This window comes from Medicago sativa, chromosome 7 (assembly GCF_051527215.1).
Source record: "Medicago sativa cultivar Bolivia chromosome 7, Bolivia_mono, whole genome shotgun sequence".
Taxonomy (NCBI): domain Eukaryota; kingdom Viridiplantae; phylum Streptophyta; class Magnoliopsida; order Fabales; family Fabaceae; genus Medicago; species Medicago sativa.
The window spans coordinates 83,689,214-83,709,093 of NC_140755.1; the positions used below are offsets into that span (position 1 = coordinate 83,689,214).

General features: G+C 33.1%; 2 protein-coding genes across 2 annotated transcripts; both read left to right on the plus strand.

The window, feature by feature from the left end:
- The first annotated feature begins 910 nt into the window (after positions 1-910).
- Positions 911-11,454, plus strand: LOC146909398 (protein RRP6-like 2). The gene is made up of 14 exons (XM_085730989.1): positions 911-1,566; positions 2,695-2,853; positions 4,266-4,424; positions 4,501-4,584; positions 5,393-5,472; positions 5,578-5,628; positions 7,593-7,701; positions 7,975-8,057; positions 8,248-8,293; positions 9,237-9,324; positions 9,422-9,645; positions 9,926-10,096; positions 10,243-10,347; positions 10,706-11,454. The coding sequence occupies exons 1-14, from the start codon at positions 1,030-1,032 to the stop codon at positions 10,892-10,894; spliced, it is 2,085 nt and encodes a 694-aa protein (XP_085587115.1). The 5' UTR covers positions 911-1,029; the 3' UTR covers positions 10,895-11,454.
- Positions 11,455-15,255: 3,801 nt separating this feature from the next.
- Positions 15,256-17,806, plus strand: LOC146909399 (plant cysteine oxidase 2-like). The gene is made up of 5 exons (XM_085730990.1): positions 15,256-15,555; positions 16,048-16,169; positions 16,272-16,431; positions 16,837-17,040; positions 17,422-17,806. Exons 1-5 carry the CDS (start codon positions 15,327-15,329, stop codon positions 17,553-17,555), a joined length of 849 nt encoding a protein of 282 aa, XP_085587116.1. The 5' UTR covers positions 15,256-15,326; the 3' UTR covers positions 17,556-17,806.
- The last annotated feature ends 2,074 nt before the right edge of the window (positions 17,807-19,880 follow it).

Consider the following 19,880-nt stretch of genomic DNA (forward strand, 5'->3'; position numbering starts at 1 on the left):
ACATAAACTCACAATCTAATTCATGAAGGTAAATTTGCATTCTCTAAAATCATGCTAGGAATTTGGTGTTTTATATGTGTACAATGTTTGGATGTTTTTTTAAAACCACACATAGTGGCATAACAAATACCATGTTTGTGTGTAAGTTAATATCTGATTATGACACATGTTGATCCATTGATTCATGGTCACAAAGTTGTTATGCACAAATGTGTTAAAATCAACAAATGAAATTAAAGTTTTGGTCTAGAGTATTGTCTTAGAAACTTAGTGGTCCTCGTAGGCTCCCACAATTGAGAATGGTTCTTTTATTGAGTATAAGTATGATCAACAATTTTTTTTATTGTAACATTATATAACAACCGTAGTTAATATTGATTTTGTGCTATGATTAAAAATAAGTTTTGACAAACTCTCTTTGCAGAAAAGTTTATATATTGATGTTTTGTCTTGGGACCAACTCAATTTTGTCATAATATTATCCCGCCTTTATTAAATCCAAAACTCATTAGGTTTAATCATCTAAATGTGTGTTTGGCAAAAGGCAAAATCACGGTAGAAAGTATCGCTGAGAGAGGCTACAAATAGTAGCTTTACAAATTCACGGTAAAATGAGTTACAAACGTGAGCCAGCGATGGTCCATCGTGTAACCAAACACAAGCTAATATCAAATTCAAATCTTAAAATTCACATGAGCTAATGTTAAAATGAGGTTCAAATCACATTAAACCTCGTCGTACTACTCATCTTTTGTCCTCTAAGTACCAACTAACTTAATTCCATTTAAAAAAAAGTGGTACTACTAAGTACCAACTAACTTCAATTTGATGGTCAAATCCCAAAAGAATCTAAGTCGCCACGTCACATGAAAGTACATATATGTTGTCGTAAGTAATAGACCCTTTCCTCAAATGGTCGAAGAGTAGCATCATCAGTCAGTGATAGTGAGTGAGTTGTTCCCAACTTCACACCCATTTCATCCCCTTCACCAAATCCCCATAAACCCTAACCCTAAAACCCCCATTTCAATGGAAGACTTCAACCACCACCTCTCCGCCCTATCCACCTCCCTCCAATCCATCCCCACCTCCGACTCCTTCCGTTTCCACTACAACCTCCCCGAATTCCGTCACCTCATCGACCAACTCACCCAAAAATCCCAATCCATGCTCAACCAAATCGGCTCCTCCGACCACATTTGGGGTCCTAACTCCTCCTTCCCCGCCGACGTCGACGATGCCTACGAATGGATAGTTAATGCAAATGACGACGTTCTGGAACTCGTCAACGAATTAGTCGACGAGTTTCATAGGGTTCTTATGGAGCAAGATATGGAAAAAGGGGAAGATGGGTTTTTTAAGATTAAGAAAGAGAGGAAAGGGTTGATTCTTTGGGGTGATGATCATGGGAATGAAACCAAGAAGAAAGTTTCGTTTCATGTTCATACTCTTAGGAAGCCTCAGTATCATTATAATCTTGCTGTTGATAATTCCAATCAGCCTTTTGAACATGTTTGGTTGGAGAAGGAGAAGACTGAAGATGGTGAAAGGTTTATACATCCTTTGGTTCGTCCACATTACTCAATTTCTTCAAAACTATTTTTTTATGGTTTGCATGTGTGTTTATCTATTATTTAAATTGAAATGTGTTATGCTCATATGTTGGTTAGGTTAAAAAGACTGAATTTTTAGAGATGGGTAGGTTTTTTATGTTAATATTTATATATTTACTATGAAGCTGTTTCATTGTGCTGGCAAATAAATGGTTAATGAGTTTCATTGAAGTTTGAATCGATTGGGAGTATATGATTTTGAGCCTTGGCTGAAACAATCATTAACCAGACTTTACTACCTTACCAGGGCCCTTTCTCCTGTGAACCGAAGGGTTGAGACAAAAAAAACAATGGTTACAGTTGTGCCATTTTCTTATTGGTACAGCTGAATACTTCTTTTCTTTCTATGGAATGATATTCAAATTGTTTATTCAAATGGCATCCTGTTAGAATTCCATGTCATTCGCCCATGGCTGCTATTAGACAGAACTGTTTATTTGTTGACCTGACACCGTTTGAAGAAGTGCATTAGGATATATTTCTTTGGAGTCCTTTTCGTAGATGTAAATTGTAATATTGAATATGTCTAGTGTTGTCCTTGTGGATTTAAAAAGCCTTAACTAAATTGTCTTTCTAATCAATAAATTACTAAGTGCTTTCAAAAGATAATATTTTTTTTTTTTGAGTGGGGTGGAGATTAAATCTTAGTACCAGAAGATTTTTTTGTGCGTGGTTGGAACTTGTTTTGCATGCAATCCTACACCTCTTATATGTGTGCTGAGAAATATCATTAATATTTTAGCTAATGTATTTGGTTGGTTTGTTAGTATTCATTTGGGTTGTTTTCAACTTTTCATTCTAAAGTAAGACTCTTTTGCATGAAAAACGATTCATGAATTTGTGCGTGAAAGGTTTTTATTGGACTGTTTTCTTCCATCTCCACCTCTTTCACTTTTCAATCCATCTGTGTTTTATGTTTTTTCTACTGGTTTTAGTCCAACTAAGTTCATACTCAGTTCTTGTGACACAAACTTCAAACTGTCTAACATGATGCTGATGCTGATTTATGATTTATTTTAATTATTATTATTAATTCTATTGTCTCTTAATTTATTGTGCAAAAATTTGTTTTATATTTCAGGAGTATTACTCTGTTTTAGATTTTGTTGATAAAAATAGTATTGAGAGTCTTGTACCAGTAAAACCTCCCCCACTAGAATGCACACCTTTCAAGCTTGTGGAGGAAGTCAAAGGGTTGAAGGAGTTGGCTGCTAAGCTGAGCTTGGTTGATGAATTTGCGGTATAACATGAATGCTATCCACTTATTTTTTACTAAAAAGTTTCCTTTTTGACTTCTAGTTATCCTTCATTACTTGTTAGTTGTTATACCTGCGAATTCTTATTTCCGCGGCTTGGTTGTACTTTACATATAGAGCTTGTTATCCCTTTAATCATAAGCAGGACCAATTTTACAACATCATTGTTGTCCCTGATTTGTTCAACTGCGATGGTTCATGACATGAAATAAAATTTCCTGCACCCAGTTAACATATTGTTCTTAACTAGCGCAGAACCTGGTACATTTTTTTTTCATTGTTCAGACATCTATCTGGCTGTTGCTTTCGTTCATGGTGAAGAAAATAAATCCAATGAATAGAATTTCAGTTCTGTTGCCTATTGAACAGTTCTTGACAGGTGACAACAAACTCAATTTCTACTAGAAGCCTCATGTTTTGGAGAGCTAATGTAAATTTGATACCAAGTTGTGCTTTCGTTCCTTGTGCTGTAACCCTTAATGTAATTTGATTAATTGTTTACATTTTGCATCTTCCCTTCATTATAATGTAGTGTTAAGAGTCCCACATTGGATGAGATAAGGCCTGACAATGTGTTTATAAGTGGGGGCAGTCTACACAGTGTTGAGTTAGGTTCAACCCAAAATTCTAAGAGGGTAGCAGAGCCTATCCAAGCTCCGTTGGGTCATCAGGTCACCATTATTAGGCCATTAGGGTTACGCTCCACAAGTCCAGTCTTGGGCGTGCAGGTGTGTGTTAAGAATCCCACATCGGATGAAATAAGGTCCGACAATGCGTTTATAAGCCGGTTTTGAAGGGTTGAGTTAGGCCTAACCCAAAATTCTAAGATGTAGGAAGCTGATTAAGGATAATATTAAAAATAAATTTGTACTCCTTATAAATATTTGATATCCTGTACAGACATCGTTTTAAGTTGCACACATTAATTGTATTAAGTTATTCATTTCATTTGAAAGGTGTACAAATTATATTCTGCAAATCTTAAGCTCTAGCCTTTCAAGTGTATTGGCATGTTCATAAATGTTATTTAATGTTTCTTCTGACGTTTTTCTCATTGTAGATGATTTATTGAAATTAATATAGTGAGATGCTCATCTTATATCACATATATGATTGCTCCGTTTTTCTTGGTTGAATTTGTGTTTCTCTTGCTGTGATCATAATTTCAATTGGTTAATCTTTTTTCTCTCCCGCTGAAAAGTTGTGATCATGTTTTGTACTGTGGTATTTTAACTTTTTATTGTCTTCTGTATGTTGGATGCTTTAGATGTGTCTAGTTATTATTGGATTTATATTCTAAATTTCTTGTAGCTACTTTTTATTGTCCTCTGTATGTTGGTTGCTTTTGATGTTTCTAGTCATTATTGACATTTTCGTCTTGACATTGAATATTTAGGTGGATTTGGAACATAATCAATATCGGTCTTTTCAAGGTTTGACTTGCTTGATGCAAATATCAACTCGGACCGAAGATTTTATTGTCGATACTCTGAAACTCCGTGATCATGTCGGGAAACACCTGCGGGAAGTTTTCATGGACCCTACCAAGAAAAAGGTTAGATTCCTACAATTGACGTTTCTTTTATTCAATAGACTTGTTCTTTCTGTTGACTGTATTCATGGTTAGTTAGGTCTTGCATGGAGCAGATCGAGACATTGTGTGGTTGCAACGGGACTTTGGCATTTATATCTGTAATATGTTTGACACTGGCCAGGTTGGTGTTTTGAAAACTCTGAATGAAAATATTCCCCTTGTGAATATCATCAAATTCAGAGGAACAAAATTTAATAATGATTTACATTGTTGTTATTAAAGTGTCCTACATAAAATAGTTTCTTTGAACACTGAATGCAGAGGGCTCGCAAAAATAAAATTTGCCGAACTAATTTCTGTATTATTCAATATATTTGGCCTGTAAATTATTCATCATGATTGAACTCTCCCAAAATATGAATCAGTTCTTTGAAATCATATTATTGGTTTTATGTCCAATATTTATCAATGGTTTTTGCAATTTATTTTCTAAACAATTCCTAGAAAAAATAGGCTTCAGAAAATAATTCTTGAGCACTGTACTTTAATGTTGGATCACTTGGATGATTTTGATATCCTTGGAGTAATATGAGATATGATTGTTTTGCCGCAGCTTGAATAAAATGCTGGAAACTAGCTCCATCACAAAATTTATTTCAATTTTGCTTTTGAGCCTTTTGCTTGCTTATCTGGTCTAATTGGTGTATGAATTTCTGGTAAAATGTTTTGAAATATATTTCCAGGATTTTGTTGCAACCCTGTGCGACCCTCTCATATTTACAAAATTGAATAAGAAATTACTTTTTTTGTTTTGGCATAAAATGGTATTTCGGTTTTGATGCATTCATAATGTGTTGATCTGACCTGCTACATTAAGAAATGGTGAAACAGGCTCTAAAGTTCCGTAATTGTATATTAAGAATTCATGCTACAATCTTCTCTTCTTTTTATCACATTGGACTAATATGTATTTTGACTGCACTGCTCAGGCTTCGAGAGTGTTAAAAATGGAGAGATATAGTTTGCAACATCTTTTGCAACACTTTTGTGGGGTTACTGCAAACAAAGAGTATGCAGCCTATATTTATTTATATTTACCCCTTTTGTCTTTCCACTGTATTAAGATAGAAGATTTTTCTTTACACGTGAAGGTTTACAAGTCAAATCCTTGCAGGTACCAGAATGCAGACTGGAGAGCACGCCCTCTTCCTGATGTAATGATAAAGTGCGTCTGATTTGAGCTTCCCTTGCTACAGTTGAACTGTTCTTGATTTTCTTTTCTGCTAGTCTTCTATTCTTTCCATAGTGCTGGATTTATGTTAATAATTCTTAAAAGAGATGAAAAACCAGATAGAAAGAACCCAAAAGTTTAGAGTTGTGTCATTGACATCAGAACAGAAAATGGGGATGAATTTACCCCAAAGGTTCTTCGCAAAGGATCTTTCCTTTTCACTTTACAGACATCAAATGTACGAGTTCGGGAATGCTCCATTTAGGCTAAGCTCCATTTACTCAATTTAGGGTTTGGATGCAAGACATGTGGCAAAAAAATATCTAACGGTTGAGATTTTAAATTAAAAAACAATAAAAGGTTGTTGTGATATGAGAGAAGAAGGGAACATGATTTTGTTTGTTATTATTATGTATTTTTATTAAACAAATATTTGTTTTTTAATTTATAATCTCAACCGTTAGATATTTTTTTGCCACATGTCTTGCATCCAAACCCTAAATGGAGTAAATGGAGCTTAGCCTAAATGGAGCATACCCGAACTCCAAATGTACTGAATGGATCTCTCTAATCTGATTTCCCTCAGAATGGATCTGACTGATATATATATATATATATATATATATATATATATATATATATATATATATATATATATATATATATATATATATATATATATATATATATATATCCCCGATCCCCCCTTCTAGTCCCATCTAACTAATAGACTAATAGAACTGGTGTCGTTATTCTATCTAATACGTTGGATGCTCATTTTAGTATCCAATAAGCAATCCTTGTTTCTGGGGACAAGTTCTATCAGTTACCTTGTGTCTTTTACTCAGGTGGGTGGGACTTCAGTTGACTTAGACTACGGGTTTGTTGGGAGGTTTTTTTTAGGATTTTGGAGGGAGGGCTTTGGAGGGTTAAGTCTATTTTAAAGCATGTTTGATATTTAAAAAAAAAAAAATTAAAGGAACAACATGATAAATTTGCATATAATACTTCAATCACACTTAATTAATTTTAAAACATTTTTTAGTGTCCGTAATTAAAGAAGAAAAGTTAGCCCTCCCCTCCATCCTAACATACCCTAAGAATTCAGCACACATGTTAAGTAGAATTTTCCTTGAGCTGCATGTAGGTGCCATTCATTTGGGGGTTTATTTTCTGAAAAGTAATGATTATAGGTGTCATAATACGGGATTCATTTTCTACCAAGTTACTCTATTTTTCTTATAACTACTGGTCTGCTTACTAAATACGAAGGTATCATAATCATAAAGGATTTGGTATTAAAATAATGGTGTGTGAGAAAGGAATATTAGAATTATGTCACATCATTTGTATATATTGAAACTAAGACGTAAGTATTCATTGGTAGCTTGGTGATTTTTATGATTTTGTAGCAATTTAAGATTTGTATTAAATGAGTTTGTATTTGAAATTGTGACGACTTGGATGTCAACTTGGGTATTTCTGTGTTAGTATGGTTTCACTGTTATAAGTTGCTATCTACGTAGATTCTCTTCCCATGTTTTGAAAGTGAGATTAATAATTCGTTGACAGTGAGATTAATAATTAGGTATCTCCGACTGTTCTCCTCTATCTCTAGTTTTTCCTCGACCTTTTTCCCTATTGGTTTATTTCCCCTCTTTTTCTCCTTTATCTTCAATGGGTTATCTGCAGAATTGTACTTACGGCATGATCAAATCTAAAGTGTCACAAGCATTTCTGATTTCTACTTTTATGACGAATCTAATTGTGTATCTCTGCTTTCCCAAAAAATAAATCACAGATACATATGATAAAATATATAAATAGCAGTTGAGCATGGTTTTGATTTATTATTTACTTCTGATTATAAGTCTAAAAGGCCTTATGTGATATTGACTTGTACACTGTCCCAGTGATTTGAATTACTATAATCTAACAAACTGTTGTTCTGATAATAGGTATGGAAGAGAAGATACACACTATCTGCTTTATATATATGATTTGATGAGGATCAAGCTATTTGAACTGTCTAAGGAGTCTGAAAGTCCAGATGATCCTCTGTTGGAGGTAATATGAGATAAAACTAGCTAAATGAATAAGTAATGTATCAATTATTTCCTCAGGCCATTGGATCCTCCTTGGTCCCTTGTACTGTCGGCAACCATTTTAATGATTAAGCTACGTGCAAACATGCCATCATTGATCAAAGTTCGTTTGACATTTCCTTGCCAATCTATTTTTCAATTATATTGAATCAAATAGCATGACATAACTGAGTAGTTGGCTTGGCGAATCCTTTTTTACACCTTTTTTTGTTTTTTAATTTCCTGTCAACCATAGGTTTACCAGCGGAGTTATAATGTCTGCATGCAGCTGTATGAGAAAGATCTTTTGACAGAAAACTCCTTCCTTAATATAAAGGGGTTGGTTGTCTCATTACTTAACATTCTATTTTAAGTAGCAACTTTTTCCAACAGCTTGTATTTTCTTGTTAGTTTTCTACCTCTTTAATGTAGAGTGTGTTTGCATGTGTTTTTATTTTTGAAGTTATGCTTTGCTTTTAATACTTGCCAAGAGATGTAAGCATAAAACCAATTACCACTTTATATACAGGTTGCGAGGGGCTGGATTTAACGGTCAGCAGCTTGCCGTTGTTTCAGTAAGTTGATAATTCATATCTTTTTTGTAGCACCTTTTGATTGCCTCCATAAGGAATGAAAATGTTTCTGATTTTTTTGCATTTCTGCTGTGCATTAGTAGCCCTCAGATATATAGTTTGGTACAAGATTTTGAATTTTGGTACAAGATTTTGAATTTTGGTACAAGATTTTGAATTTTGTTAATCTTCACATCATTATATAGAATACCATTCCATATTGATAGGGAGATACAGAATAATATATAACAATTTCCTCCATTTTGGTGTACAGGTATTGGTATTGATACGATACCGGTACGTCCAACATTTTGAGTTATGCTGGTTCATCTCTATTTTACTTCCACCACATACTACTCCCCTGCCAAAATCTACACCATTGCTACAATTTTGTCAATGCTCATCATGTTGTTACTGTCTTTTTTACATTTGCAGTAGTATCTTCACACTGCATAATATTTTCACTACTATGCTATTAGCTCAATGACTCGAATACCATCTTTCGTAAATAATTATGATAAGTAGTTTTGAATGGACATCCATAAACTATTGGCATTCGAAGCACACAACATAATGCAAGTAATCAGAAACATAACTCAGTGTAGCATTCAACACTGCATGAACCAATCATAGGTCAGGACTCTGAAGTTATTAATAAAATAGCCCAACTTAAAATTGATAAGATAATTGCATGCATTACCCGATGGGTGTGGTGTATTTGATTAAGCAGCTAATGTAGGGGAAGCCCGCGGTTGGATCCCTACAACCGCAAAGCACACTCTTAAGGAGAGGTAAAGAGACCCAAGCTAATGGAGTGCCGAAGGTTCTAATTATGGTGGTTTCCGACCAAAAAAACAAATAGTTGCATGCATTGCTTCTGCTTTGGGTTTCTGTATGGTCCATACATATTTTATTTCATTTACTCTACTATGTATGTTACTGGCAGGGGCTTTATGAATGGCGTGATGTTCTTGCGCGGGCAGAGGATGAGAGTACTGGGTATATATTGCCAAATAAAGTTATTCTTTTAATTGGTAAACGAAATGCAGACTTCCGTTTCATATTTTATCTAGAAGGTAGCCCATTTCTATAGCACATGCCAACTTAATTTGTGTTTACCCATTTGAAAAGCGAAGCATATGCCCGTCACTGCAAGCAATCTACGGCGATTAATAGCGGAGAGGTCAAGACTACCATATGTTGAGCGCAATCATGATATCGTTGTTAACATTGTCAGACATTCTATGGGAAAGGCTGCTGCGTTTGAAGAAGCTGCACTTCGTTTGAAAGAAGAACATGCTGCCTTTGTAGAAGCTGCTGCACTTCGTTTGAAAGAAGAAGAACATGCTGCGAGTGTAAGTAATATATCTAATAGTGGTCAGTTTCTAGAATTGTTACTGGGCAGGATGTTTTAGTTGACATGTCTAATTGGTACTTTGCAGGGATTTGAATCGTTTTGATTCGCTGTTAACTATTCTTTGTTATTATATCCTGGGTGTTTATTGTACATCCTAATACATATAGTTGCTTCAAATTTAACACAGTTAATCTGTTTTTAGCTCAACCTGCTTTATATGTAGAATATGTAGATATGTTAAGATGTTTGTTGATAAATGGTATATAATCATGATATAGGTGTCAAATGTAGCATCTGTTGAGGATGGAACTGAAGCTCCCCAATCTCCTTCCTTGAACTTAAAGGATGAATGTGCAGCAAATGGAAGCATTGGAATTGAAAATGCCACCTGTGTTAATATCTCTGAGAAGTCCTTGTTTTCTTCTGACCCTAATTCCTCTACAGTGAAGGTTGCATAATTAAACCTTCCACTTGTTTCAGTTGTGTTCCTTCCTACATAGCCTCAACAAAATAAAAAAAATGAAAAATAAACTTTTTCAATGCTTTGACCTTCTGACAAGGAGCATCAATCTGATTATAGCTAATTGGTCGACAGGAAAATGGAACAAATGTTCAGGCGCTAAAAATGCCTACTGTTGCTTGCGATGCAATGCTGCTGGGAAATTCAACTTCAGAAGGGAATGGTTATCCTGACAAAAAGGTGAGTTTTTGTCAAATATTTTTAATGATGCCTATTTGTTGAGTTCGGGATTTAAACTGATTGGTTTTGTTTTTTTGCTATCATTTTTATTCTAGCTCTTTCAGTAATAGCTTATTTTGGACAAATAATTAGTTTTTCATCAAAATCTCTCTTGCAGAGCTAATAAAGTGTTTTTTCCCCTAAAGTAAAACAATTTAAAATTATATTGCCTTTGAAACCTTCGCACATACAAGTTTTTCTGGTTCTTTAATCCAAATTAGCTATTGAGAAATGGACGATTACATTACTTTGTAAATCTTTATATTCCAACCACTATTTGTCCCCTTATATTAAACTGCTTTGCGGGGTTGGTTCTTAGGGAAAGAAAAAGATCAAGGTAGAACAGAATGTATCATCGATCAATCTTCCAAGCCATTCATTTTTGGGCAATAATGAGAAGTCAAAACTCGCTGTAAGTGTAGCTTCAGTTTCCACATCTACCCCGGATGCAAACATAACAGTAGACTTGGATTCAAACTCGGAGGAGATGATGCAGAGTAACCTATGAATCTGCAACCATCTGTTAGGAAAAATTATTTTTTGTCCACTTCAGTAAAAGGAAAATGAAGTTTAGCACATGCCTTTCAGAATTGTCATCAAGAGTTGAAAGATACTTTCAGTCAAACAATCAGAACAACAAAACCGACAGATATATTAGCCTATCGAAGATGTGTGATTTTGAAGTGACAATGAAACAAGTTAGCTTTGTAGAAGATGTACAAAATGCTTCTTCCCAGAGTTGTCTTCTGCAGCTACATGACTTAGTAAGAGAAGGTCAACTGTAAACGTGGGGGACATCAGCGATTTCACAATAATTGCAGCAAGCTAGATGATGACAGGCATTTGCAGCTTTTGGAAATTGAAGTGGAACCTTATATTAGTTAAATGAAAATATATTAAATTATATGCTAATGTAGTATGTAAAAATGCACAAATATATTAGATTATATGCTATATGTAGTAGTCCTTGAATCCAAGTTGGGCGAAATGAGGATCCTCTGCTCCTTTAGCTCGTCAAATCTTTTGATCAAAATTTGGCTTAACCAGTGACATTTTATTTTGCCTGAAGATCGTCTGAGATACAGCTTATGGCTGTGATAAAACTATAAAAGCAACTTTTAAAATTGATAGAAAAGGTGTTTTTTAGAGGAAAAAGGGAGAATACTTATGCATGATGTAAGCTTTTTTACACAAACGTCCTATTATAACTCGAATGTTCGTATCATTTCTATTTGTTTTACATTATTCGATTATAAAATAAAGTTTGATTAGTTTTATTTACTGCAAAAGAAGTTTGATATTTACAAATGTGATATGATCTTTTCATTTGTTGATGTCTCTATATAACCAAATCCTCACGTCAACAACTTTTATTTTCAAATTTTCATAAAGGTTGTTGTCTCCTAAAAGAAGTTGAAGCATGGCTTACGAACACAATATGTACTTCTAAAATATTTGATTTTACTCCCACAAACTAAAACGAACATTACTTAAACAAATTTTAATATAAATAAATTTTATAGAGGCTAAAACAAAAGACTAGTAATCAAAACCAAAAAAAGTGATATGTTTACATTTATTAAAATAAATATTTTTTTTACAACCACAAAATTTAAAATAAATTTTATAGGGGCTAAAACAAAAGACCAGTAATCAAAACCAAAAAAAGTGATATGTATACATTATTAAAATAAATATTTTTTTACAACCACAAAAAAAAAAAATTGTATGAATAAATGATTAAAAATTTATTTAAATTTAAATCTTACTTACTACTAAATTGCAAATAGTTAACAGGAGAAAAGTTAATATGGATTTTATTCAATATAAAATCTCCAAATATAGGTGACTTTGGGTCCGTTTGTTTTAAATTTTTAAAATAGTCATTTTTAATGTTCTAGTTATGTTTATTTGTAGGTTATTAACAAAAGTCATTTTCTTCCTTAAAAAAAAAAAACAAAAACCATTTTCTTGAGAAATAATTAAAGATGGAATAACTATTTTGATTAGATTTTGAAGAAAATCGTATTTAATAGAGGGGATAGTGAAACATATATTATAGTGGCTATGTTTTTTTCACTATATTAATCAAAAATATTTTAACATGGATGGTTTTCAACGTTTTTTCCCCCAACTATTATACTTTTCTAAAGTCTCTAATGAATAATATTCAACTTTTTTACATCAATTTTTTTTTAGAGAATCTAAAACGAAGGAGTCATCATAACCTAATAATAAAAATATAATAATAAAGCAAATATAATTTTTCTAGATGCTCGGTATCCAGACCAATCGGTTAATTTGGAGGATCAATCCCTCCATCCATCCACTAGCATATGGTTCAATTGAAGGTAGAACAAAATCTATTATAAACTAACCCAACATAAGAGTACTTAACACATTAAAACCAAAGACTTAGAGATGAACACACTCCGATATCTCAAACATAGGCAAAACTCCATCGTTAACTTCATAATTTTGATTTGAAGAAAACTCAAATACTTTTCCATACTTGTTAAACATATTAGATTTCTCAAAACGGTTCCATCAATGTATTAATGCAACATTAGCTAAGAGCATCCAGGTTTGACAATTACATGAAGCTTACATGCAAATTAGTCACATGAAAGCGATTTTGAGATTAGATAATGCATCGATGTTTCCTCTGATTTTGACTCCATGTGATATTTGTCTCTTCAAGTTTCTCTCTTTAACAAATTTACATTCCAAATAGAGAAATGATATTTTGACAACCACTTTTTGACAACTTTTGGACAACTTTCTCTCTCATACTCACATGATGTTGTTATTCTCTCTCTTCCTTTTTCTCTCTCCATTGTTTTTAACCAATAAGAAGTGAGAAAAACAAGGTTGTCAACAAAGTTGTCATCAAATGGATGTCAAAATATCATTATTCTTCCAAATATTACAAATATAACATCAGTCATCAGGTGAAAAAAAAGTGAGACTACAGGGCCTACTAGCCCTACAAGGCTACAATATTCGGTAGGAATTTCTGAAATTAGACAATGCACATATCCTACTACTATTGAAATTGAGAGAATTTGTTATTTGAATAGTAGCACATAACTGTGTATTTTAGTGGATATAAAAGTTTTCTGAAAAATTGCCCCACTCCTAGTATACGTAACACTTCTATCATAATTTCTATTGAATCATCATCATTTGCAATTATAGTTCTTCTACTTCAAAGTATTACCAAAAGTGTATTAAAAAATCATAAGAAACCATGAATATAAAATGTGTGATATAATTATAGAAGAATATTTGTAAAAAAAAAAAAAGTTCTCAAATAGTAAAATTTTAGTGTTAGGAATATCAAGCTGTCCTGACCATAACCTCTAATGTAAAAAATCCCACTACACCCAGCTGATTAGGGGCCACTTGGCACATGTTTAGACTATGAGGTGTGAAACAATTTATGTGACATTTGTGATTTCTTTTAACTTTTTTCAAATTTTATAAATCCCAATCACCGTGGTTTTTTGTGGTCATGCACATGACATCACACATTCCCTTCTCAATTTTTCTAGATTGCAATGTACCATAGTCAATTGGCTATATATCACATTTTCACACAATAAATTGATTGATTAATTCACATAAGAAATTAAGAAGTTAAGAAATTTAGACGTATGCATCTATGTTAGCTGTTTGATTTTGAGATAACCAGCAGCTTAGATAGAAGGAAGTAAAACAAATTCAATCCTATCTAATTTTTTTTTTTTTTTACAGTAAAACGACTCTATTAAACAAACACAATACAACCAAATTAAAATACAACTGACTTAAAAAAATTAGGAAAATATTTGTGTACACACAAAAACACTTTGAGATAAAAAAGAAAAGAAAGTATGATAGGATAAATGTAGCATAGCGATAATGTGATAGAAAGAGAGATATAAAGATAAATGTTATTTTACTTTTGGTTATCGTAATCGGTGATTAAATACTTTAATTTATTTAGACTTTGACCTATAACTTTTTATAAAAGCTTTGTGTTTTACTCTGGTTTATCTTTTGTTAGATAGAATGTTTATTGTTGATAATATATTTCATTTTAACTTGTTAAAAAAATAAAAATATTGTATTAAATAAGGGTAGAAAATTTTGGAGATAATATATTAACTTGATCCTATTCATACTAGAGTGGGGTCTTTTTGGTAAGTTTCTATTGACTAACCGACTGCAAATCAGAAAACAGTGGCCGCTTTAACCGCTAGTTTGCAAACAATCTATGGGGGCGGGAACTCAACTGCACTAAACACTGTTTTTTTAGTTTCCACTCTTTCTTTTTTTCTTCTTTTCATTTTTCCTTTTTCTTAGTCTAACTTTACTGTTTTAATCAATTAAGTGCCACAACATGAAGCAATACCATCTAAACGGCCCATAGTTTTCTTTTCAACTCTTAGATATTTTTTCTCTCTTCCTCTCTCTTCATGCATTTATTTATTTATTTATAATATAAACTATATATATATATATATATATATATATATATATATATATATATATATATAATCTGCATTTTTAATCCTATCTAATTCCATAACATTATCCTTTAATACAGTTATAAACTTTTTAACAATCCTCTTATATAATTTTCCACTTTCATACTAATATAGTTAATTTCTTCCTCATTTTTTAGTCAACAACTACTATTTCATTACATAGTTTTTTAAAAGATTTTTTATTCTATTTTTTAGTTTCTCTATTCTTGGTATTTGAGGTCTCTTTTTCTTTTCACCTTTTCTCACAATCCAAAAGTGGAAACAAATCTATACTTAAAATTCAAGGAGAAATAATCCAGTGGGCTATTTAACAATCTCATTCACTATAAAATTGTTCAAGTGCATAGGATTGAGACTTATTGAGTTAATCACATAGGAGTTAAAAATTTGGTTCACATTTGAAGAGTAATGGAGGTTGGTTTAGTTGAGCAAGGTAGAGAAAGAGTTGGACATGTTAACAAGGTTGGTTATGTGAAAAGAGTCATTGCAAAGAAAAGGAATAAGCCTTATAACCGTAGGGTTAAGAAACATGTTCCAAAGGCACTTCAAGAGCTATTTGATTCATGCAAGCAAACATTCAAAGGCCCTGGCACGGTTCCTTCGCCACAAGATGTTCACAAAATTTGTCACATCCTTGGTATGTTTAAAAATTATTGATTGATTTATTTGGATAAATTTTGTCAAATATTGCAATGTTTTAGGGTCAGAAATTTTAGTTTATGCTTGGATATTTTTAGGTGATTTCAAATTAATGTTAAAAAAACTACTATGAACAGATCAATCAATTTTTATATAGATTCATTTATTAAAATTTGTTCTGTTTTTTTTTTTTTTTTTTTTTTTTTAAATTGAAGGAATCGACAATGACTTCAATTTTCATATATAGAAATGAAGATTTTCTAGGATCTTCTATTAGGATATGTGGTCCTATAAGTGGTAGAGTTGAATGGTTCATTCCCTTTTATCACAAGTTTCCATCCTTTATATAATTGCATTATTGTTAACATTCACATTAACACATTCTAGAACATGTAATATTGATTTGCAATTTATTTTCTATAATATGTATTTTTAATACTAGATGTCTAATTTAATATGATGATCTTATAATTTTTTTATCAATAATTAGATCACATGAAGCCAGAGGATGTTGGACTAAGTAGAGATCTGCAGTTTTTCAAGCCTGGAAATATTATTAAAGAAAATCAAAGGGTCACATACACCACAGTCTACAAATGTGACAATTTCTCTGTAAGCGTTTGCAATCCAACATTGCTCCCTAGTAAACCATAATGTCATTGTCATATTATAATTACTCATTCAATTTGCTATTGTTGCATTTTGTTTGTGCAGCTATGTATCTTTTTCTTACCTGAAAGAGGAGTCATCCCCCTCCATAACCACCCTGGCATGACTGTTTTCAGCAAGCTTCTATTAGGGCAAATGCACATTAAGTCTTATGATTGGGTTGATCATGAGGCCTCTCACAACTTGTTGCAACAATCATCAAAATGTGAGCTTTCTTTATATCTCGCTCTCGACACTTTTTTAAATTTAAATCAACAACTATATACTACTTATATATCAAAGATTAATTACACATGAATAGAAGGCAAGCGGGCACTAAACTGCGCCACTAGGCCTTTTTGGATGGAAAAATTAATCCTCGTAAACACAAACATTCATAGACCTAGGACACATGAATCATTCGATCTAAATCAATTGACGGATGTGACTGTAAGAATTATCGAGTGAAGTAAAATGTAGTGACCATGTACTCATGGAGACCTGTATTGTCTGCCGTTGTCAATCCGTACAATCACATACATAGTACGGATTGTCAAATGCGGACAATCTAGGTCCTAACCGTGTGTTGGTTTTTAAAATGTGACTAACAAAGTTAATTTTGTATTTACAGTGAGATTGGCAAAGCTCATAGCAAATAAAGTGTTCACAGCACCATGTGATACTTCAGTGTTGTATCCAACAACTGGAGGCAACATTCATGAATTCACAGCTATAACTCCATGCGCTGTGCTTGATGTCATTGGTCCACCTTATTCCAAAGAAGATGGCAGAGACTGTTCATACTATAAAGATTACCCTTATAATGCTTTTCCAAGTGAGTCACTACACTTTCTCATTGCACATAAAAGGAAACTTTGCCTAAAAATAAATATACATAAGGTTCATAAATATTTCTAGAGTCATGTTAACTTGTGCCCTAAGGGAACAAGTTAAGAAGTTAAAAATGGAATCAAAACATAAATGTTATCTTGAAAATATAAGATTTTAAATTTCTAAAACATAAAATGCACAATTTTCAATAAAATGTTTCTATCTTTAGTTTCTTAACTTGTGCCTTGAGGGCACAAGTTAACATTTCCCATATTTCTATTGCAGATTGTATATTTAATCATTCAAACTCCTATAGCAATGTACAGTACATTTGACATTATTACTGCTATGTCTCTGACCATCAATGATCTATTTTATCCTGCAGATGAGGAAGAGATTGGTGAGGTGAAAGACAAAGATGATAGTTATGCGTTGTTAGAAGAAATTGAGATGCCAGAAAATTGTCAAATGGATGGAATTGAATATCTAGGTCCTCCCATTGATGACACTATGTTTTAGTTTCAACATGTATTGATTCCATTAGCATCTTATACAAATTGTTCCAACCTTTTTTTTTTTCCTTTGTGTCCATATACACTAAAGAATTAATGTGTGGTTTTTGTTCTTTAGTGGTCAAATTTTAAGTTGAAAAGTATATTTAGATCATAGTGTAATTGTTCGTTCTTTTTTTTTCTTTCTAGTTTTTCTTAAATATCACTTTGGTCCTTTAACTTATTTTAAAAATTATGTTCGGTCCCTTGACTCTAAAATAGTTCAATTTGGTCTATTAAGTTAAGTGATTGGTAGACGTTATCGCAATTTCTTTAGTTGAAATCAGAACATCGAGGTCTTAAAATTGAAAAATGCTCTCTTCTCCCAACAAAAAACGCTCAATCCCAACTGAATTGATGAAAGTACCCCTGCGGGACTTAAGTCACACTGGTTACTTCATGCGTGAGTTAACTCACGCTGAGTTTACTGTTTTGTTCAAAACACATCGGTTCATACTCCAAGCACCATTTTCTTTCCCTCCACCTTCAAAAACTCAAAAAGTGCGATTTTTTAGGTCAAAATTTTCATTACAAATCATTGCAAATCGTTAGGAAACAAGTTTCTACGTTCATCAAACATCAAATATCAGGTAATGTATCATCTAAACTCATTTGATTTTGCTGATTTTTGTGCTTGGTTCGTCACTTTTGGGAAGAAGGTCGTAGCATGAGTTAACACAGGCAGGGGCTAACATGAGTTAAGTCACGCAGGAGTAATGTTATGTTTTTGAAATTTTGCGCCACTTTTTTTCTTTGTTAGCTTGTTGCACAAGTTTTTTTTTCCTTGTTATTTTGTTATTCAATAGACATAGTGATAACTTTACTTGGGTATTTGAGATGTTGGTTGGTCATTTGACCTCAACACTCGACATGCCTAAGGTGGTTGTCACTGATAGGGACAACGCTTTGATGAATTTGTGTTATGTCTAATTTAACGACGAATTTGTGTAATTTGGATCGTCTATGTGCGATTATGTGATTTTGGGACTTTAGGGACGAATTTGTGTAATTTGGATCGTTTATGTGTGATTATGTGCTTTTGGTAATTTAAGGACGAATTTGTGTAATTTGGATCGTTTACGTGTAATTATGTAATTGTGTGATAAATGACGAATTTCTGTAATTTGGATTGTTTATATGTGATTATGCTATTATGTTGTTAAACTGGCGTAATTCGGTTCAATTATGAGTGTGTAAAGATTACGGGTCATTAATGACTTGGGACTGTAGCATTAAATGTTGTCTGCTGGTATATCAGTAACAATGTGAGTTAACTCCCTCAGACCTGTAACTAACGTGAGTTAAGTCACGCTGATTTTAACACATGCATGACTTAACTCACGTCAGAAATATTTTCAGAAGTTTGGTTGGAAGTGGACAAATCTTGTTGGGAAAACGATTGAAAGGGTAATTTGGAGGCATGTGCAACCCACTCTCAAATTTTGCTATCCACACCCCCCCATCTCTTTTTCAATTACTCTCGCCATCGTCCACACAATCAATTTCATTTCCCTTTTTCTTTTTTGATAAATAAAAATTTAGAAAAAAACAGTTATGCTATATTCAGCGAAAACGATCACCATGAATACATAGCGAACCGTTAACAAGCGTTGGATCCTTTTTTATCTTTCATTTTAGGGATTTACTTTTCCCTCCCTACTGCCTTCTCGCGCGCCCTGCAAAAATTCCAAAAATACCCCTGGTCCGGATTTCATATTCCGAACCAGATTGTTAGTGTTTCCGGAATATAAAATCCGGACAAATACGATATGAATATTTTGTGTCTTTCTTTGATGTCAAGGGTCTCTGTTGACCGTTATACGACCCCTGCATAAGCTGCAATGCAATTGCAGGGGTCGTATGAGCGGTCAACAATGACCATGACACCACAAACACTCCTAAAAGCTACCTAAAAAACTAAATTTTTTGAAGAAAATGTAAGAAAGGAGGTGAAGAAGAATGAAGGAAAATGTTGAAGATCCAATCCTTTTTATAGCCTTAAACAAGTCCTAGGTCATTTGGAAGTCAAATAAAACGTGTTTTTCATTCAAAACCGTCCAAAAAAACGCTTTCAAACTCCACTAACCGGCCAAAGTTTTGGTGAAACGTCACCGGCCAAATTGTTACTGAGTGGTTCCGGATTTTATAATCCGGAATGCATGCAGTATTTCTGGATTTTATAATCCTCCGAACGGCACCAAAATAGCATAAATGATGATTCTTTTGGGAAGGTGGTTTGAAGAGGAGCTTTTGAACTCGATCCTGCCGGCCTGCCAACTGACATGTTAAGATC